The sequence below is a fragment of the Aquarana catesbeiana genome, linkage group LG10 (genome assembly GCF_042186555.1).
Source record: "Aquarana catesbeiana isolate 2022-GZ linkage group LG10, ASM4218655v1, whole genome shotgun sequence".
Classification (NCBI taxonomy): Eukaryota; Metazoa; Chordata; class Amphibia; order Anura; family Ranidae; genus Aquarana; species Aquarana catesbeiana.
Genome location: NC_133333.1, coordinates 52,599,359 through 52,622,093, shown reverse-complemented (window position 1 = coordinate 52,622,093; position 22,735 = coordinate 52,599,359). Strand labels below are relative to the sequence as shown.

General features: G+C 43.8%; 1 protein-coding gene across 3 annotated transcripts in view; it reads left to right on the top strand.

The window, feature by feature from the left end:
* LOC141110685 (interferon regulatory factor 3-like) overlaps nt 1-18,902 on the top strand; it is a 54,564-nt gene extending 35,662 nt beyond the window's left edge. For 2 of the 3 annotated variants that reach the window (XM_073602183.1, XM_073602184.1), the window contains 3 exons: nt 4,285-4,653; nt 14,878-14,996; nt 17,410-18,902. In XM_073602183.1, the coding sequence (XP_073458284.1) occupies nt 4,285-4,653; nt 14,878-14,996; nt 17,410-17,571 (650 nt within the window). In that variant the 3' untranslated portion in view covers nt 17,572-18,902. The remainder of the gene's footprint in view (nt 1-4,284; nt 4,654-14,877; nt 14,997-17,409) is intronic. The other variant, XM_073602182.1, reaches the window with a different exon arrangement.
* The last annotated feature ends 3,833 nt before the right edge of the window (nt 18,903-22,735 follow it).

The window sequence follows — 22,735 nt, the reverse complement described above, 5'->3', positions numbered from 1 at the left end:
ACTAAAGAAGCTGTGCTAAAAAAATGCAGGCAGAGGGCAAAGGACTAGTCACCAGTCCCGCGTGAGGGCTCCCTACAGATGCACCTTGGTAAAGAATCGGGGCTTTCCATCCTTCCATTGGAAGCCCATCTGACAGGGTGACAATGCAGGGACATTGTTGGGAGACAGCGACAAAGTGTTGTAACCCTCTACCAGGATTTGCCTGAACAAAGACCTTCATGGCAGGACCACAAGGGAATATTTGAATGACTCCAGATTTTACAATAGTAAAAATTACTTGTGAAATTATTTGAAGATTTTAAATCTTATATGTCCAAAGTTTGGCCCGCGGGCCAATCGCGGCCGCGTTTTCCAGTTTTGAACGGCCCGCCTGGTTATCTGGACATATATATCTTTTGTTGCCCCCAACAATCTCCCAGCGCCAGGGCCACAAAAGATATATATGCTGGCTGCCTTGGAGGGGACAGGGAGGAGGCGGGACGAGTGCCATACACACAGGAGTATTTCCTGTTTACATGGCAGCCTCTGTAATAGGATGTCCCGTCTCTGGCGCTGCCATTGGACGACTGTTCTGTCCATCAAAGGACGCGGGACTTTCTATTAACGAGGCCGCCGAGAAAACAGGAATTTTTCCTGTATGTAATCTTTTGGCGCTCGTCCCGCCCCCTCAGTGTCCCCTCCGAGGCTGCAGATGGATGGACATCAATCAGGCTGCACTGATGGCAATGGTGGGTGCTGCATTCCTGTCAACGGTGGGTGCTGCATTCCTGGCAGTGGTGACCGCTGCATTCCTGGCAGTGGTGGCCGCTGCATTCCTGGCAGGAACACCAAGGATTTCTTACAAAGGAAGTAGTACAAAGAGAACTGAATACATTTTCATAAAAGTACATGGTACAGCAGGCACATATCAGGAATATGAAATGTTGGGTTTTATATATTCTTTAACTTGGAACCACATATCTAATAACCTTGTAATTGGGTTGTGATATATGCTACATATGCACTACCTATAGGGCTTCATGCACAAGGACTGTTTGAGACTTAAAAAATGGTCTAGCCTAAAACCTGGGCACCTTTCCTCACCTGGGTAGCTGCAGGTGGCACGCACAGCTGGCTATAGAAGTGAATGGCTGTACACTGGCATGCTTGAGTATATGCTGATGCTTTCGTGCATCACCGCAAACACATCTATGCGCATATGCAGAGGCGTAACTAGAAACTTCAGGGCCCTGGTGCAATAGACCATGAAGGGCACCCTGACAGTTGGCTGGGGGCCCTTCCCTCTGAGCCTGAGGCCCCTACCTCTGAGCCCATTTTTGGAATGCCAGGACCCGGTCATAAGTGCAACCTTTGTAACCCTGTTAGTTCCGCCGCTGGTGTCAGTATTTTTTTTTTTTTACCATTTCATTTTATTTTTATTTTTTACAATATTATTTTTTATAATTTTTTACAATTTTTTTTAGGAGCCCCATTGGGGGACTTTGGTGAGATATCAGGGATTTACACAGACCCCTGACATCTCACCTTTGAGACAGAAAAAGGAGATTAAGAAAGGAGATGGACACAGCCCTCAATGTCCATCTCTGCAGCTTCAGCAGCACAGAACGAATAGATAGGAATCACTCTGTACAGAGCTTCCCACTCATTCATAAACTGAAGCAGAGTAAACAAAGTTTACTATGCCACAGTTATGAATTGACAGTCAGTGATCGGTTCTGACTTTGTCATTCCAGACAAGGAAGGGGCTGGTAAAAAACATATTTACCGGCCCCTACCCCACTCTCCATCCTGACATATCCCCAGCGGGAGGGGGGGGCAACCCGGTAGCGCTGTGGAGCAGGAGGAGGGGACCAGAAGAGAGCTCAGGGTGGCCGGGAAAAATCTTGGGGGGAGCACAAGGGGGGAGAGCAGGGGACCGGATAAGAGCACAGAGGGGGACCAGAGAAGAGCACGGGACCAGAGAAGAGCGGGGGGGCAGGAGCGGGGAGGAGAACAGTAGGGGTATGGAGAAGAGCGGAGGGTTGGGAGAGAGCAGAGATGTTGCCAAGGAAGATCACAGGAGGGCCAGGAGAAAGCAGAAGGGTCCGCGGGCAGCAGAAGAAAGCTGGACAGAAGGGCGGCATATAGAGAAAATGATGTCAGAAGCTGGCAGGTGATCTTTAAGTGGTTAGAAAATGCAAGGAGTCCTATGAATGGTGCCAGTGCCAAACGAGCAACCCCCTGTGGTCTGTGTGCAGAGGGGAAGCCAGTTAACACAAAACGCCAGCAGGACCCAAAAGATCGCAGTTACCACTGTAGTAGCGCAGATTACTACAGTGATTGCCAACTACCTCATGTATAATTAATGTACTGTATACTTACATTGTTGCAAAGTGGACTAGTATAAATATGCAATCCAAATAATTCCTGAAGTTCAGCTTTATGCAAAGGCTTCGTCTAAGTTGAACCTAACCTCAAATACTAAAGCTTGGTAAACACTAACAGTTCTTTTTCTTTCAAGCCAGGGGGCTGAACAAAAAACTGAAGAGCTTGGAAGGAGCCGCTGTACTCGATCAATCCAATGTTAGTACAGCGATCTCCCCTGCTGAGCTATTGTGTTCTGGCAGGGGGACTCCCCCCCCCACCAAAACACACCAATCAGCGATCTCAGCCATTGGCCAGCTTCTGTTGGACCGGTTGCCATACACGTGGGCCGAATGTCACCTGACAATGAGCACATGCATATGGCCCTTAACCCTTAAGGCAGGCCATAGATGCTGCGATTTTCTTTCCTGCAACCCGTGCACCCCTGCCGGGAGAACACAGTTCCATCAAGGTTGGACTTGATGAACTTGTGTCTTTTTTTCAACCTCACCTACTATGTAACTAAGTTGCTCTGCAGGAGGGATTCCCCCATCAACACTGCAGGGACGTGCGGTGAGGTCAGTGGCTGGGGAGGCACTAACTAGTATCAGAGCCAGATACACACAGGTTACATACGCCACGAACGTTAGAGCGAGAGCAATAATTCTAGCACTAAGACCTCCTCTGTAACTCTAAACAACCTGTAAACATTTTTAAAGCGTTGCCTGTGGAGATTTTTAAGTACCGAAGTTTGGCGTTATTTCACGAGTGTGTGCAATTTTAAAGCATGACATGTTAGGTATCTATTTACTCTGCATAACATCATCTTTCACATTATACAAAAAAATCGGGCTAACTGTAGTACAAAATATCAGTAGCACCAAGTGTAACTGATCCCAGCGCTTCAAGGATTTAAAAGTCACGCACTATAGCAGCTGACAGTTTCTGACAGGCTGCACAAGAAGCCCTGTATCTCCGGAACTATAGGTGGTAGGAGCCTCAAGTGGTGGGGTAGGACTTCAGCTACTTACCCCCCAAATTTGGGATCTCTGTGACCCCAGGTCGCCAAGCTATGACCATCAAAGCTCGATCGTTTTTTTTTTTCTGGTATATATATTTTTTTATGTTCATGGCAGGTGAGGCTCTGCCTCACCTGCCTCCCCTGACTCCACATCCCTGCAACACTAATGCCCCGTACACGCGGTCGGATTTTCTGAAGGAAAATGTGTGATAGGACCTTGTTGTCGGAAATTCCGACCGTGTGTGGGCTCCATCACACATTTTCCACCAGAATTTCTGACACACAAAGTTTGAGAGCAGGCTATAAAATTTTCCGTTGTTGGAATTTCCGATCGTGTGTACACGAATCTGACGCACAAAGTGCCACTCATGCTCAGAATAAATAAAGAGATGAAAGCTATTGGCTACTGCCCCGTTTATAGTCCCGACGTACGTGTTTTACGTCACCGCGTTCAGAATGATCGGATTTTCCGACAACTTTGTGTGACCGTGTGTATGCAAGACAAGTTTGAGCCAACATCCGTTGGAAAAAATCCTAGGATTTTGTTGTCGGAATGTCCGATCCATGTCCGACCATGTGTACGGGGCATAACTGTGTTGATGGGAGAATTGAGTGATTGTCTTTTCTGCAACCCATGATTGCTACTAGCTACTATAGCAGCTGGCTGAAAATCCTACATGCTGGTTGTACCCAAGTCAATTGATGGATCAGAGCAATACCACCAATGACAATACAATCCCAAAGAAAATATGCCATGAGAGTTTTGTAGGTTTTTCAGTTCCAGCATCCCCCTGTGCTAAGCTTTCTACGTCACAATCAAGAGTTCCAATTGGCTGGTGGAAAACCTCATGATACATGTATTTGCTGATTGACAGGTCTTAGTTTGAATATAACGTCTTTTCTCTCTCTGTTCGCTACAGAAACTGATTTTGAAGTCAACATTTATTACAGAGGAACCAAAGTTAAAAGCACCACGGTAACTAACCGATTTGGATTCTGCCTGACTTCCAAACAACATTCGCCTCCGGAAAGCTATTTGGAGGATGTGATTCTGCCCCTGGTTCAGGAAAAAGTGAAAGATCAAATACTGATTGAAGCAGTGAACGGCTATCTGCCCAACCTGGGTCATGGAACCCGCGTGGAAGTCCGCGATGGGGCAATATGTGCAATTAGATTGGGCAAATGTCGTAGTTACTGGTCCATAACAGATACACCTACCACAGCTCTGCCCAGTCCAATAGACAAAGATGACTACAGCGTTTTGTACACTCTTCAGCAGTTTGTTTTTGGTATGTATAAAGCTGGCTACACGCATTACAATTCTAGAGATCAGAGTGATGGAGAGATGAGCTCATCAGTGTGCTGTTTCTCCTTTCACCAATGTCCAGTCACAGGCTGGGGTGGGGAGGAGACCTGTAAGTGTTAGGGAGCTGAAGCAAAGAAAAATCAGCTGTGTAAATCTTGGGACTGGCAGGTAAAGACATCCTTCATATGTATTTCATGTGTTTTAAGCTGTTTGCCTGGTGTTTGGCTTTAACCGCTTCCCGCCCGCCATACGACAAATGACGTCCTCGGCTTTGAGTGGGGATATCTGAGTGATGCCTGTACCTACAGACATCATCCAGATATCGTCTTTTAGAGCCGGCGAATCTGCGCACAATAGGAATGATCATAGCGGCTGTTCCGCCGCTTGATCGTTCTTACGGGAGGCGAGAGGGGACGTCCCCCCCCTCCCCTCACCCTCCGGTGCTTGTACCGACTCACCGCTACGATGGGTGAGTCGGTCACAGGATCCGCCAGCCCTGGATGTTAGGCATAGAGATTTCTGGCGGACTAGATGGTCGCCAGAGACTCTATGATCGTTCGGAGGCCGGGCGCGATGTTATGACGTCACGCCCGGCCTCTGTATTAAAAAAAACGGCGCCGCTTCGGCTGGGAAGCGGTGATCCTTTTTTTTTTTTTTTTTGATCTCAGGCTTCTAAGCCTAGAGGTGAGATGTGGGGTCTTATTGACCCCACATCTCACTATAAAGAGCACCTGTCATGCTTATTCCTATTACAAGGGATGTTTACAATAAAAGTGATCAAAAACATTTTTTTTTGGAAAAAAAGTGTCAAGCTAAAATAAAGTAAAATTAACAGTAAAAAAAAGAAAAAATGTTTAAAGTGCCCCTGTCCCCGTGAGCTCGCATGCAGAATCGAACGCATACATAAGTCGCGCCCACATATAAAAACGGTGTTCAAACCACACATGTGAGGTATCGCTAGAGTGAGAGCAATAATTTTGTCCCTAGACCTCCTCTGTAACTCAAAACATGTAACCAGTAAAAATTTTTAAAGCGTCGCCTAAGGGGATTTTTTAGTAGCGAAGTTTGGCGCCATTCCACGAGCGTGTGCAATTTTGAAGCGTGACATGTTGGGTATCTATTTACTCGGCGTAACTTCATCTTTCACATTATGCAAAAACATTGGGCTAACTTTACTGTTTTTTTTTTTTTTTTTAAAGCACAAAACTGTTTTTTTTCCCAAAAAACGCATTTGAAAAATTGCTGTGCAAATACTGTGCTAGATAAAAAGTTGCAATGACCGCCATTGTATTCTCTAGGGTCTTTGCTAAAAGAAACATTATATAATGTTTGGGGGGGTTCTATGTAATTTTCTAGCAAAAAATTACATGTATGAGAGAAATGTCAGAATTGGCCTGATAGGCAAGTAGGTAAGCACTGAGGCTTTACACCCCAAATGTCATAGTTATCTCCTCCTAATAGTTATCTCTAACTAATATAATATAAGTATATATACAGTTGTGATCATACGTTTACATACCCTGGCAGAATTTATGATTTCTTGGCCATTTTTCAGAGAATATGAATGATAACACAAAACTTTTCTTTCACTCATGGTTAGTGTTTGGCTGAAGCCATTTATTATTAATCAGCTGTGTTTACTCTTTTTAAATCATAATCACAACAGAAACTACCCTGATCAAAAGTTTACATACCCTGATGAATTTGGCCTGATAACATGCACACAAGTTGACACAAAAGGGTTTGAATGGCTATTAAAGGTAACCATTAGGGATGGGCCGAACACCCCCCTGTTCGGTTCGCATCCAGAACATGCGAACAGGCAAAAAATGTGTGCGAACACCATTAAAGTCTATGGGACACGAACATAAAAAATCAAAAGTGCTAATTTTAAAGGTTAATATGCAAGTTATTGTTATAAAAATAATTTGGGGACCTGGGTCCTGCCCCAGGGGACATGTATCAATGCAAAAAAAAGTTTTAAAAACTGACGTTTTTTCAGAAGCAGTGATTTTAATAATGCTTAAAGTGAAACAATAAAAGTGAAATATTCCTTTAAATTTCGTACCTGGGGGGTGTCTATAGTATGTATAGCAAATAATTCAACGCTTAAAGATAGCAGCTAACACACCAAATTGGATAAATGGCAAAATAAGCAAAAACAAAAAGTGTAGCGCTAAGAGATATTGTGACACAAAAAACAAAAATAAGGGCAGTGAGCCCAAATAACACTCAAATGTACAAAAACATAAATGCGTATATGAATAAAAGTACCATATTTATCGGCGTATAACACGCACTTTTTTCCCCTTAAAATCAGGGGAAAATCGCGGGTGCGCGTTATACGCCGATCCCCTGCGATCCCCCGCTGACAGATCGAAAAAATCGATGACCGCGATTTGAAAATGATGCCGCCGGCGCCGAAATACACAGAGCCGGTCCTCGGCTCTTCTCGGCCACTTTCGGCTTCACTCGACGCCGCGGCTAGGTTCGGATAGCTCCACTCACAGTCACGCCCATCCCGGGCGGGACTACGAGTGGAGCCGAAAGTGAACGAGAGCCGCCGAGAAGAGCCAAGGACCGGCTCTGTGTATTTCGACGCCGGCTGCGCCATTTTCAAATCGCGGTCGGCGATTTTGAAGCCCAGGATGGCAGGGGATCACTGGGGAAGGCTGCACTGGGGGAAGGCTGCACTGACAAGGCTGCAATGATGGGCATTTAAATGTAAGTTTTTTTCCCTTCAACTTCCCTCCTAAAAGTTTTTTTTCCTTAAAATTCCCTCCTAAATTGGGGTGCGTGTTAAACGTATATTCTGCGTGTCAAACAGGCTTGTGTTGTGATACAACCAACAAAGATGGACACTGGGCCGTCAGTAGCCTGGAATAGAAACTCCCAATCTTCATCAAGGTGGAGATATATGAACAGATGTATCTCATGCAGGACAATATTCAGAGGGCCATAGATGTATTGGCAATGGTAAGAGGAGAAAAAACAAAGGGGGGCCACATAGTGTAATTCCATTGAGTAAAACATAGTAAATTTTAATGAAAGTAGGAAAACTCACATTTTTGCAGATAAAAACAGCGCTTGTATAAAATCAAATGGCGGCAGTGGAGACCTTCCCGACGTCTATAGTGTCTATAGTATGGTGTCTATAGTATGCCTGTAAAGTAGCACATGTTGCCCATGTTTATAACAGTTCGACAGCAAAATTACATTTCTAAAGGAAAAAAAAGTAATTCAAAAGTGCTAGCGCTGGTGCTGGCTATTAATGAATTGTCGGTCCCGACAATACACATGAAAGTCATTGAAGTCATTGAAAGAAAAAAAAAATGCGTGGGGGTCCCCCAAAATTCCATTACCAGGCCCTTCAGGTCTGGTATGGATTTTAAGGGGAACTCCGCACCAAAATTTTTTAAAAAAATGGCGTGGGGTTCCCCCAAAAATCCACACCAGACCCTTATCCGAGCACGCAACCTGGCAGGCCGCAGGAAAAGAGGGGGGGACGAGAGAGCGCCCCCCCTCCTGAACCGTACCAAGTCACATGCCCTCAACATGGGGAGGATGTCCCCATGTTGATGGGGACAAGGGCCTCATCCCCACAACCCTTGCCCGGTGGTTGTGGGGGTCTGCGGGCGGGGGGCTTATCGGAATCTGGAAGCCACCTTTAACAAATGGGACACCCAGATCCCGGCCCCCCCCCTATGTGAATTGGTACCATTTCACAAAAAGAAAGTGTCAAAATGTTAAAAAAAACACAGGAGACGGCTTGGGACAAGTCCTTTATTAAAAATAAAAAAAGTAAAAAGAAATTCCAGTGATGTAATCTAATAAATCCATGCAGAATAAATTAAGGAAAATCTGCTGCGCCAACCAAACAAACATCAAGCAGCCAACACCACCAATTAGACTAATTGTATAAATTAATGAAAGAAAGAAAAAGTGTAGCGCTATAAATCCATGCTCCTACTCCAGCGATTCCGATAATCCAATTCTCGATCTCCAGTGATGGGCGATCTCCAGCGAGGAACACGCACAGGATCCTGCCTCCACCGGAGGCACCCAGCCAATGACGCGGCGCCAGCTGGAAAGCTCTTATGTAGCTGAGGGCGGGGCCACCCGTCACGTGACCCCGTCCCCCTCTGACAAGGGGAAACGCCTGGATTTCCCAGTGATGTGTACGGGTGACCCCGCCCCCCTCTGATGCAACGCAGGATTCCCCAGGATGCACAATAAGGAGGCATTTGAAGAAAGATGGGCTGCATGGTCAAGTCGCCAGAAGAAAGCTATTACTATGAAAATGCCACAAAGTATCCCACTTACAATAAGCCAAACAGCACAGAGACAAGCCTCAAACCTTCTGGCACAAAGACATTTGGAGTGATGAGACCAAAATGTAGCTTTTTGGCCACAACCATAAACGCTTAAATTGGAGAGAAGTCAACAAGGCCTATGATGAAAGGTACACCATTCCTACTGTGAAACACAGAGGTGGATCTCTGATGTTTTGGGGATGTGTGAGCTACAAAGGCACAGGAAATTTGGTAAAAATTGATGGCAATATGAATGCAGTATGTTATCAAAAAATACTGGAGGAACATTTGCATTCATCAGCCAGGAAGCTGCACATTGGACGTACTTGGACATTCCAACATGACAATGATCCAAAACACAAGGCCAAGTCGACCTGTACTTGGCTACAGCAGAAAAAAGTGAATGTTCTGGAGTGGCCCTCTCAGTCTCCTGACCTCCATATCATTGAGCCACTCTGGGGAGATCTCAAACGTGCAGTTCATGCAAGACAGCCCAAGAATTTACAGGAACTGGAGGCTTTTTGCCAAGAGAAATGGGCAGCTTTACCATCTGAGAAGATAGAGCCTCATCCACAAATACCACAAAAGACTTCACGCTGTCATTGATGTTAAAGGGGGCAATACATGGTATTAGGAACTGGGGTATGTAAACTTATGATCAGGGTCATTTGGGTAATTTCTGTTGTGATTTATCTAAAAAGAGTAAACACAGTTGATTGATAATAAATTGCTTCAGCCAAACACTAACCATGAGTGAAAGTGTGTTATCATTCTGCCAGGGTATGTAAACTTATGAGCACAACTGTGTATTTTTTTATATATATATAAATATATCCCTAGCCATTCTTAATCAGGGTTCAGGATTCATGGATTCCTTGAGCTGTGGCTGATTTACCACTTGACGATTCCTGCATAGTTCCTTATCTAACGCCACTTGACGTGGCATGACATCAGCAATCCTTTTAGCTGTCTGTAGCGGTGTAATTCCAGCCACTACTGTAATTCGGCCATTCTTCCCAATAACCACCAATGTAGGAGTGGGGCTTTCTTCCCACTGACTACCAATGTAAGGTGTATTTTTCCCGCTGACCCCCAATATATTATTTAACCACTTGCTACCCAGGCCAATTCTGAAATTACACAGAACTCCTAAACGTTATATGTTTTTAGCAGAGACCCTAGAGAATAAAATGGCGGTCATTGCAACTTTTTATCTCGCACAGTATTTGCGCCGCAATTTTTCAAACGCTTTTTTGGGGAAAAAACAATTGTTTCATGCATTAAAACAAAACAGTAAAGTTAGCCCAATTTTTGTGTATAATATGAAAGATGAAGTTACGCTGAGTAAATAGTTACCTAACATGTCACGCTTCAAAATTGCAAACGCTCATGGAATGGTGCCAAACTTCGGTACTTGAAAATCCCCATAGGCCACGCTTTAAAAATTTTTACAGGTTACATGTTTTGAGTTACAGAGAAGGTCTAGGGCTAGAATTATTGCTCTCGCTCTAACGTTTGTGGCAATACCTCACATGTGTGGTTTTAGCATTGTTTACATATGTGGGCGCGATTTACGTATGCATTCGCTTCTGCGAGCGAGCACGCGAGGACAGGGGCGCTTAAAATTTTTATTTGTTTTTTTATTGTTCATTTTACTTTAATTTTTCTAGTTTGATGCTTTCTTTTTACATTTTTTTTTGGATCACTTTTCTTCCTACTACAGCATGACAGGTCCTCTTTACAGTGAGATCTGGGGCCAATAAGTCCCCAGATCCCACCTCCAGGCTGGAAAGCCAGAAATAAAAAAATAAAGAATGTCCTAAGCTTTCCAGCAGAGGTGACAGCAGAGGCCGGGCGGGACGTCATAACATCGTGCCCAGCCTCCGAACGACAATAGATACTCCAGGGACCATCTGGCCCACCGGAAATCTCTATCGTCAGCATCACGCTCCAGCGTTTCCTTTCTCCGGCTCACCGATCGCAGGGGTGAGTCGGTAGAATCACTGCAGGGTGGCAGGAGGGGGGGCAGGTCCCCTCCTGCTGCCTATAAGAACGATCAAGTGGCTGAACAGCAGATATGATCGTTCTTATGGTGTAGGGAATTTCCGGCACTAAAAGAATCTGAATGATGCCTGTAGATGCAGGCATCATTCAGATATGACCGATAAAACCCGACGACGTCATATGACGTTGGCCGGGCGGCAAGCAGTTAAGCAGGGATTCCCTAAGATCTGAAAATTATTTCAGGGGTTCTTCTGGAGTAAAATAGTTTAGAAAGCCTGAGTTATTAATTACATTTACTGTATGTTAATATTTATGATCACGCCTTCTGGAAACTACCAGACACTAGGCCTCATGCATGTGTTGAAAGTCTACACAAATTCCTTATCTAAAGAGTACTGGAAGTTGGGTTTAACAGCAAACTATAATGGTTTGGAGTGCTTTTTTATTTAACATTTTTACATTTACAATTTAAATGTTTAAACAGTTTTATATATTTTTTAGACATTATGTACATCAATTGACACCAGGTTGCCATATTGCATTACATTTTACAGAAAATTACAGCAGCTGCAGATTGAAAAGTAAAGGCCATTTCGATATCATTGAATTACAGCATGGCTTGTATAGCAAATACCTGTAATCTAATAGGGATATACCAAAAAAAAACAAAAAAAACAAAACACATGTACATGCACATTATATTACCAAAAGTATACATGAACTTTAAAAAAAAAAAAAAACTAGACTTTACAATCACTTTAAAGTTGTTGTATACCTTTTTTTGTTAACTTTTACCTACAGGTAAGCCTATAATAAGGCTTACCTGTAGGTAAAAAAAAAAATATTCCCCTCACAATGAGCCGCTGAATGCAGCGGCGCATGCGCACAGGGGATTCTCGGCTGACAGCCCGGCAAACTCCGCAGCTTGCCGGACTGAAGTCTCCCGTGCGCACGCGTGGGAGTGACGTCACCGCGGCTCCGGCCACTCACAGCGCCGGAGCCGCGATACCCAGAAGACACGCCGAGGGGAGATGTCAGCTACCTCGGCGTGGACAGGATGAGATGCCGGCGCCTCGTTCTGAGGTAAGTATCTCATAATGAGCTAGTATGCGGTGCATACTAGCTCATTATGCCTTTTCCCTTGTAGGTATAGGAAAAAAAAAAAAAACGTGGGTATACAAACATGTTATACTTACCTGGTCTGTGCAGTGGATTTGCACAGAGCAGCCCAGATCCTCCTCTTCCTGGGTCGATCAAGTGCGCCCCCCCCACAGCAAGCAATTTGCTATGGGGACACCCAAGCCGAGCTGCAGCTCCGTGTGTTCATTCAGACACAGAGCTCTCATTCGGTCCCGCCCCTCTCTCTCTTGACTGGCTAAATTACTTTGACAGCCATGGGCTGTGTCTCAGCCAATCAGGAGGAGATTTCCGGATGGCCGAGGGACTCGTGGACATCGCTGACCAGAGATGGGGCTCAGGTTAAGATTAAAAACCTTCTGCCTTTACAACCCCTTTAACCACTTAAGGACCAGAAGGATTTACCCCCTTAATGATCAGGCCATTTTTTGCGACACTGTACCCAAATAAAATTAATGTCCTTTTTTTCCCCACAAATAGAGCTTTCTTTTGGTGGCATTTGATCACCTCCTGAGGTTTTTATTTTTTGCGCTAAAAACAAAAAAAGACCGACAATTTTGAAAAAAAAACTATATTTTTTATTTTCTGCTTTAAAACATACCCAATAAAAAAATGTAAAAAATCTAATTTCTTCATCAATTTAGGCCAATTTCTTTTCTGCTACATATTTTTGGTAAAAAAAAAACCCCAATAAGCATATATTGATTGGTTTGCGCAAAACGTATAGTGTCTACAAAATAGGGGATAGATTTATGGCATTATTATTATTTTTTTTTTTTTTTTTACCAGTAATGGCGGTGATCAGTGATTTTTACGGGACTGCAACATTGCGGCCAGATCAGACACCTGACATTTTTTTAATTATTTGGGAACCAGTGACCTTATTACAGTGATGAGTGCTACACATATGCACTGTCATTGTACTAATGACACTGGCAGGGAAGGGGTTAACATCAGGGGCGATCAAGGGGTTAACTGTGTTCCCTTAGTGTGTTTACTAACTCTATGGGGGGTGGGCTGCTTTGGACAACACACAGATCAGTCTTCCTGCATAGACAAAGATCTCTGTGCCATCCCCTGACAGAATGGAGATCTGCCTTTTTTACCTGAGTGGCTCCGCGCGTGCGCCCACAGAAAGTACAAGCCCGACGTACACCTACAGCTATTCGCACAGCCGAGCCAACTTGCCACAGTATAACTGAGGCGGCTGGTCGACAAGTGGTAATGGCATCCCAGTCTTAGTCCTTAGGGTTCAATATTGTATAGGCCCACCCTTTGCAGCTATAACATCTTCAACTCTTCTGGGAAGGCTGTCCACAAGGTTTAGGAGTGTGTCTATGGGAATGTTTGACCATTCTTCCAGAAGCACATATGTGAGGTCAGACACTGATGTGGACAAGAAGGCCTGGCTCGCAGTCTCCGCTCTAATTCATCCCAAAGGTTTTCTTTTTTCTGGTTGATGTCAGGACTCTGTGCAGGCCAGTCAAGTTCCTCCACCTCAAACTCGCTCATTCATGTCTTTATGCACCTTGCTTTGTGCACTGGTGTGCAGTCATGTTTGAACAGGAAGGGGCCATCCTCAAACTGTTCCCACAAAGTTGGGAGCATGAAGTTGTCCAAAATGTCTAGGTATGCTGAGGCCTTAAGCGTTCCCTTCACTAAAATTAAGGGGCCAAATCCAACCCCTGAAAAACAACCCCACACCATAATCCCCTCTCCACCAAATGATTTGGACCAGTGCACAAAGCTAGGTCCATAAAGACATGGGTGAGTGAGCTTGGGGTGGAGGAACTTGACTGGCCTGCACAGGGTCCTGACCTCAACCCGATACCTTTGGGATGAATTAGAGCGGAGACACTGCGAGCCAGGCCTTCTCATCCATGTCAGTGTCTGACCTCACAAATGTGCTTCTGGAAGAATGGTCAAACATTCCCATAGACACACTCCTAAACCTTGTGGACAGTCTTCTCAGAAGAGTTGAAGCTGTTATAGCTGCAAAGGGGGGGCCAACTCAATATTGAACCCTATAGACTAATGCTGGCCATACACTATATGAAAAATCGGCCGAAAAATCGTTCGTATAGACACTTTGTTTGTTTTTCGGCAAGTTAATGGGCACAAATCGATAATCGTTTGTGACGTTTTTGTGAAAAAAAAAACGAACGGGAAGTTTGGAAAATTTCTGCTGAACGTACGATAAATTGCAAGGTTAATGTGTTTCCCGTCCGAACTGTCTGCACTAGGTATATGTAAAAAAACGAACAAAAAATGATTTATTCATGTCCACTGAACAATTTATCGGTCATTACATGATGGCACGATCATTTGCGGTCACGGTCGAACGTTCGTTTTTCGAAAATGTGTTCGGCCGTTTTTTCGTATAGTTGTATGGCCAGCAAAAGACTGGGATGCTATTAAAGTTCAGGTGTGTGTAAAGGCAGACGTTCCAATACTTTTGGTAATATAGTGTATTTGTATGATGCACTAGTTCAACAATCACTGTCATTTAATACAACAGGAAGCTTCACCTGCAGTGAATGTTTGGTGAATGTCAGATCCTCTTTATAAATATACCCCATAGTGTCCAGACGAAAAGATTTTTAGAAGACCTGTTCTGTCTTCATACACTGGCCCACATAATGGCCAATATGCTGATTAACTGGCCCCTGGATGAGCACCTCTTGTAAGATTAGTTTGATATGTTGGTAACTGTTCCATACGATTGTGTAAATGCTTTTATTATTTCCTACCAGAATTAATTGAATTTGTTGAAAGGAGGAGAAAAGAATCTCCACAGTATTCCATATGGATTTGTCTTGGGCAACCATGGCCAGATGGCAAACCATGGCGTGAGAAATGCATCATGGTTGAAGTGAGTGACAAGTATTGTAGAAATGGTACTTTAACATACATGGGGTTGGGGCAATCAAGGACAACAATTGTTTGGAGCCAAATGTTTTGTTTTGTTTTTTTATTTTGATTAAGTAAAGATTGCGTCCAGGGCTGATCATCTGCCCGTAACCATAGGTAACCAATGGGTCTACGGATCCATGCAAACAGTGGTGGGCAGCTGCAGCTCTAGTCAGCCTGCCATTGCTTTGTACAGGCCAAGCGGCTGCCAGAACCACCTGACATTCCAAACCATTAGAATCCTCTACCTGGACCATATAAAAGACAGTGTAAATGACGTTTCTAAAGCATATAATGATTTGAAATGTTATAATTCACGCTGTGACTTGTTCACATGGGCCGCACTGCAGCATAATCTTTGTGAGGCCATGTTTACCTGCATGGGAATGCACAGGTGTTCAGTACGAGTTTGGGGGCATGCACACGTTGTGTTCTAATTGACAGAAATGGGACTGTCCGCATGGGGATGCACAGAACATTTATGCATCCCCATGCAGGTAAACAAGGCCTATGCATGGGCATAGGCTGTAGTACACCCCATGTGATGGAGTCCTTTAAGGTGTGCTTAGTTTGGCTGTGTTTAGAGAAATTAACATTGTGTGTGTGTCCAGATTAGATACTCTGAATGCATCTAAACACAAATATATTCATGCCTCCTAATGTTTCGAGATTGGTATGAGGAACACCTACTAGCAAACATATGTAGACATAGGACACATCCCTGTCACACCCTGTTAAAGGAGAATTAACCCCAAAAAGGTTCATTAAACCCACAAGGGCTTTTTTTTACCACTACAATTCCTTTATATTGGCTTTTAAAATTTACAAATGCAGCAATTTAGAATTTGGATGAAAGGTTTATCTTTTTTTTTGAAAGATAAAAAGTGCCTTTTATATACAACTATATAGATCAGACCAAAATGAGGGACAAATGAGGAGGAAAGAGGGACATTGCTTCAAATCAGGGACAGTCCCTCGAAATCAGGGACATTTGGGAGCTATGTATATTGAAAGGCAGAAGAACCTCTCCTTTAGACCCCTTTCACACTGGGGCGGTTTGCAGGCGTTATTGCGCTAAAAATACCGCCTGCAAACCACCCCAAAACAGCCTCCGCTGTTTGTTCAGTGTAAAAGCCCGAGGGCTTTCACACTGAAGCGGTGCGCTGGCAGGAGAAGAAAAAATCTCCTGCGAGCTGCATCTTTGGAGCGGTGAAGGAGCGGTGTATTCACCACTCCTAAACCGCTCCTGCCCATTGAAATCAATGGGACAGCGCGGCTATACCGCGGCTATACCGCGGCTATAGCCGCGCTATACGAGTGGTTTTAACCCTTTTTCGGCCGCCAGCGGGGGGTTAAAACCGCACTGCACTGTTTTACCGCCGCCGCCCCCTACCGCCCCAGTGTGAAAAGCAGCCTAAGTTTATATAAAATATATGCAGAAGGCTGATGTCAGCCGCATGATTCTGCCAATGACCATTTGTCAAAGTCGCCACAGTGACAGGATGGCTAAGAGGGTTCCTTGCTGTCTGTCCCTATGGAATCGCTCCCTCTGACATCTTCCCTGCATAGGGATGCATAAATGTTCTGTGCATCCCCATGCGGACAGTGCTGTCAATTAGAGCAGAACGTGTGTGTGCCCCCAGACTCACGCTGAAAACCTGTGCATTTCCAGAACAGCAAAATGTTGTCAGTCTCTTTGGCGATTCTGACATTAGCGATACTCACTGCAGCAAACTGTCATTGGCAGGGTCACTAACCACACAGTCTTCACTAGCAGCACATATTGACATACGCTAATTTATTACACGTACTTATACAGTGCTGTCAATTTATGCAGTGCTTTACATACATACAGTATATATATATATATATATATATATATATATATCATTCACATCAGTCCCTGCCCTCAAGGAGCTTACAAACTCAGGTCCCAAACTCCCATTCATACATATCCTAGGGCCAATTAACCTACCAGCATGTCTTTAAAGTAGGAGGAAACCAGAGTACCACGTAGGCACAGGGAGAACTTACAAACTCCAGGTAGGCTGTGTCTTGGTTGGGATTTGAACCAACAACCCTAGAGATACTAGGCAGAAGTGCTAACCACTTAGGCACTGCACACGTTGCCTCAAATCAGAAAATGAAAGGTTCAGATTCACTATGCATTAAATGGTATGGATCCTGAGGGTCAGAGTATATCAGCATCCATCTAGGCTTTTCATACCGGTAGTCTCATACATTGCAGCATTTCTAAATGTACAAAATGCAAAAGAAATAGATCCCTCTCTAATGGCGTTCCCCTAAACTTATATGACCATCAGTAATGTATGTGTTTGTGGTAACTCTCTCTTTTTTTTTTTTGTCCTGTGTAGATCATACCGGTGGTCATGCGTTTGCTTCATGAGTTAAGTCACGAGACTGGAGCCTCATCACTAACCAGCAGTGATCTGAACCTGGAAATCTCTGACTCACTATCCAGTCAAAGTTCTGTCCTTTCAGTTCTGAGGAGCATTGAAGAAAGGATGGACTGGTGACAAAATTAGCTTTGTTATAATTGTAGAAAAGTACAGGACCATTACTGTGTGCGGAAAACGTGATGGTAATTTCATGCCACTTTTATGTAGAGACTTTTCTTTTTTCCCCTAATGTGTGCTTACTCCTTGGGATAGCACAGATGATCTGGACTAAACCATGAAAAACTCAGCCTAATTAACAATTTACACAGCACTTTACATATTGTACATATACATCAGTCACTGACCTCTAGGAGCTTACACTCAAAGATCTCTATTTCACATACTAGGGCCAATGTAGACAGGAGCCAACCGATCTACCAGTGTGGGAGGAAACTCGAGTACACTGATGAAACCCACGCAAGCACAGGGAGAACTTGCAAACTCCATGCGGACAGTGTCCTGGTTGGGATTCGATTCTGTCCCCCCAAACATTATATATATATTTTCTTAGCAGACACCCTGGGGAATAAAATGGGGGCCGTTACAACTTTTTATGTTATTTGCGCAGTAATTTTTCAAGCACATTTTTTTTTTAAATAAACTGTTTCATGAATTTAAAAAAAAAAACACTAGAGTTAGTCCGATTTATTTTTTTTGTATAATGTGAAAGATGATGTTACGCCAATTAAATATATACCTAACATGTCATGCTTTAAAATTGCGCACACTTGTGGAATGGCGGTAAACTCCGGTACTTAAAAATCTCCATAGGCAACCCTTTACATTTTTTTTATAGGTCACATGTTTAGGTTACAGAGGAGATCTAATGCTAGAATTATTGCTCTCGCTCGAACGTTCACAGCCCGTGTGTATCTGGCTCTGATACTAGCCAGTACCTCACCAGCCACTGATGTCATCTCACATCCCTGATCTGTAAGGGGATCTTAATCCCAAAGGCTGGTAAGTGGCCTCCTGATCATGTGATCTGGATTCCATCCTACCAGCTCCTGATTCAAAACACTGACCTGGGAGCTATTGATGCTGATTGAGTGCGCTCCCAGCACAGAACAGCGCTAGCTGTGGATGTGTATATTACTGTTGTGGTAAAGTCAACCACTATGCTGCCACATATATACACATGGCCGGTAGGAAATGTGTTAAAGCTGAGGCTACACAAACAATTTTTAATCTGATGTTCATAGAAATTCTTGTTAACAGCAGTGGCTGATAGGGAAGCAACTGACAGACCTCACGAGTCATCTCAGCTCGGACTTTAAGGCCAAGAAATGTTATTTGATAAGGCAAATAAAGATAGACAGATATATATATAAAATAAACCTTCACAATTGTAATTTTAGAATTTTATTTAAAGTTATTGTATAATACAATGGTAATAAAATATTTAACAATTATATACAATATGTATTTTCCCTGTTTTTACATTTTTAACATAAATCACATAAAAAAGGGAAATGGTCATTCAGATTTTGATTTGTTTTATAATTTTAATCATGATGTGTCTATTTTTTTATTAATTCATAATTTTTTTCCCCACTTGGACTTGTCAAAAGTGTGTTTTACACTAATGCCCCATACACACGATCGTACATTCCGACAACAATATCCATGGATTTTTTTCCGACGGATGATGGCTCAAACTTGTCTTGCATATACACGGTCACACAAATCTTGTCGGAAATTCGGAACGTCAAGAACGTACAACACGTATGACGAGCCGAGAAAAATGAAGTTCAATAGCCAGTGCGGCTCTTCTACTAGATTCCGAGCATTCATGGAACTTTGTGCGTCGGAATTGTGTGCACACGATCGGAATTTCCGAAAACGGATTTTGTTGTCGGAAATTTTGAGATCCGGATCTCAAATTTTGTGTGACGGAAATTCCGATGGAAAATGTCCGATGGAGCCTACACGCGGTCAGAATTTCCGACAACAAGTCCCATCGTACATTTTCCGTTGGAAAATCGGACCGTGTGCACAGGGCATTAGGCCCCTTTCACACGATCAGACTGATTGGGTCTGCCTGTCTTTTTCAGGCGGACCCAAACGGGCCACACATTGTCGTCTATGGGGAGGCAGATGTCAGTGGACATGTGTCCGCTGACACCCGCCTGGCATCCGATCCGACAAAATGCGCTGAAAACAGATGTATGGTGATACGTTCGCCACCCATCCAGCGGGTCACATCGGATGACATGCAGTTCGTTTTCATCTGACCGCCCCATAGAGGAGAGCGTGCTCTTTACTTGTCCGCCCTGTATAGCGGAGCAGACAGGTCTTGTCATCCGCCTGCTCAGCGGGGATCAGCGGAAAGATCCCCTGCTGAGCAGGCAGACTCCACTCGGATGGATCCACCCCGTATGAAAGGAGTCTTACAATTGCTTTGACTTATGCGATGTACACAACAGCTTACTCTCCACACTTTACTGGTGTCAAAGCTGCACCCATAAATTTTTACTGCAGCCCCACTTTGCATCCCAATCCACAAGTTGAACATCATGCATGCAAAGAGGCAGAGGCAGCAGAATGAGAGGTGGTTGAGAACTGACACTGGGACTTCAGCTATCAATTATCCTCAAAACTAAGGGTGAACCGAATGGAAATTTTGGTACCGAAAATTCAGGATGCACTTTGCCGAAACCCAAAACCGAAAATGAAAGTTTTTAAAAAATATTAATATTTTTATATATAATTGTATTATATTCGACTTTTTAATTAATACCATCATTTTAAAATAATATGAATTTATTAATTGATAGCAGCAGGAAATTGGGATTATGGCGGTACTCAAGTAAAGAAATATACATAGATAGTAAAATTTCAAGTTTTATTACATAAAACATCAACGTAGGGGTAGGGTTCAATAAAATGATTGACAGTGCATATTCAAAAATATTTTTACTGGTCGCTGATGTCCATAGAAAAGAGGTGGTCAACAGTAGATGTTATATCCCAACATGTTTCGCAAGCATTGGCTTCTTCAGGTTATTATTTAAGACCACCAATATCCACACAGCTCTAGTAACAATAAAATACAAATAATGGTGGTAAAGGATTTCTCAGTAATATATAAAAAATTATACATAGAGAAAAAAAGGGGAGGGGAGGAAAAAACACACAAAAAACATTTGTCACAGTTCAAAAGCGCCCCATATTTCCACCAAACTTACCCGGGGAGCACCAAATGAGGGCACCAGGCCAATCCGCAAAGGACAGCAAGGGAGGCTGTGCATGACCACAGGGGGCTTAAAAGGGCCAGGCTACAGGCAGAAAGGAAAGAATGATATTCAGTATTTCATATTGGGCATACATCAATGTACAATTTAAGGGGCTAATATAGCCTCAACTTGTACTTACTATGGACAGTTCCAGCCTTCCAGTGCCTGTCAGATGCAGCCTACCAGTGCATGTCAGATGCAGCCTACCAGTGCATGTCAGATGCAGCCTACCAGTGCATGTCCGATGCAGCCTACCAGTGCATGTCCGATGCAGCCTACCAGTGCATGTCAGATGCAGCCTACTAGTGCCTGTTAGATGCAGCCTGCATGTGCCCGGATCAGAGTGGTGATCTCAGTGTGTCACACAGCTGGATTTGAATTCCCTGGCTGCAGTAACAATGTCCCGCCTCCTGTGATCACATCATACTGATTCAATGTCCCACCATTGGATCAGTGTGTTGTCTATCACAGGAGGCGGGACATTTTTGTGTTTCTTCTTTCGGCCGATGCCTAAAAACACAGTTTTTGGCCGAAATTTCGGTGCACCACTACTCAAAACCAATGTTTTTAGTACAGAAAAAGGTGGGAAATCCAAAATGTTTGGGTTGTAACAGACACAGAATAGAGGGAAAATCCTAAACTGGGGTTATCTGTTTAAAAGGGGATACCCTTTGCTTTAGAGGGATCTCCTCTTACTTCCCGCTGTGTCTTTGGGACGGGAAGTGAAGGAAAATCATGATGTGAAAGACAGTCAACAAAAGCCTGTTTTGCTGCACCAGGAATCTGGCATAATCACAAAAAATGAAGAAAACGTTTTGTCTTTATATACAGTTTTATTTAGGATATAGGCAAATCATCTTGTGTAAATCAAAACAACATGTAGTCAGCAAAGGCAACATTCATATTTTACCCAGCATAAGCTTTCTATAAAAGGAACTCTCCAAAGCTAAAAAAAAAAGCATGGAAAGACATACTGAGAACAACATGGACCCGCCCAATATTTGTGTTTCCTTCACGCATTGCTTTGGTGCACTATGACACTCCATGTTCCTTCTGTCCATGATCCAGGAAAAACTTTGAACATATTTACATGTTGAATCATTTATTGGACACATCCCTCTCTGGGTATCTGAGAACTTTGTGTAGAATGATTGTGAACCCCCAGCCATATTAAAGTACAATATATATATAGATGAGATATATATCTTCAAAACATTAAGGCCCAAAGACCTTTCTGGTGCAGCAGGAGGGATCCGCACATTCCGAAGGGATGCAGAGCCTGCTGGCCAGTTAGGTTCACCCCCTGTTCAGTCAGTGTTTTCACGTGCGATGCCAGGAACATCAGCCCAGCAGTTTCCACATAGGTAGAAAAATTCCATGGAGGGGCATGAAGGCCATCCTATAAACGCCTGACACTGACAGTCCAGAACTGCAGTACATAATGGGACCCAAGAGGACGAAGCGTAGCTGGAGCATGGGGAAGTCACCTCCCGCACTAGGTTCTCCGCCTTCCCCTGCACACCGCGTGTTATGAGGTCTGGGTGGATAACTAGCTGTCCAGTTGACAGCAAGGGAGATTGGAGGCTGAAGACAGGAGATGGGCGCAGCACCTCATTGTAATTGTGCACAGCATCAGCCAGCTGTACGTGTCGGCTGAGCCACCAATGTCAGAGGCTTTAAGCTGCGATATAGTGGTCCCATCTGATGGTGCAGACTCAAGCATTAGAGAAAATGGACAAGTAGAGTGCTGCGGAATGGGATGGACAAAGATAGCAAAGAAGATGGAAAGGGAACCATTTTCAGTATACAATGTTTTTGTTAACTCCACCGTGGCTGGTCCCAAGTCTGTGCTGAGAACTGAGGAGGGTTGAGAGCTGGGTCATGAATTCAGCCTTGTAGCAACATCAGCCAGCTGAAAGTGCTGGCTGAGCCACCAATGTCAGAGGCTTTAAGCTGCAAACTAGTGGTCCCATTTGATGGTGCATGCTCAAACATAAAAGAAGAAG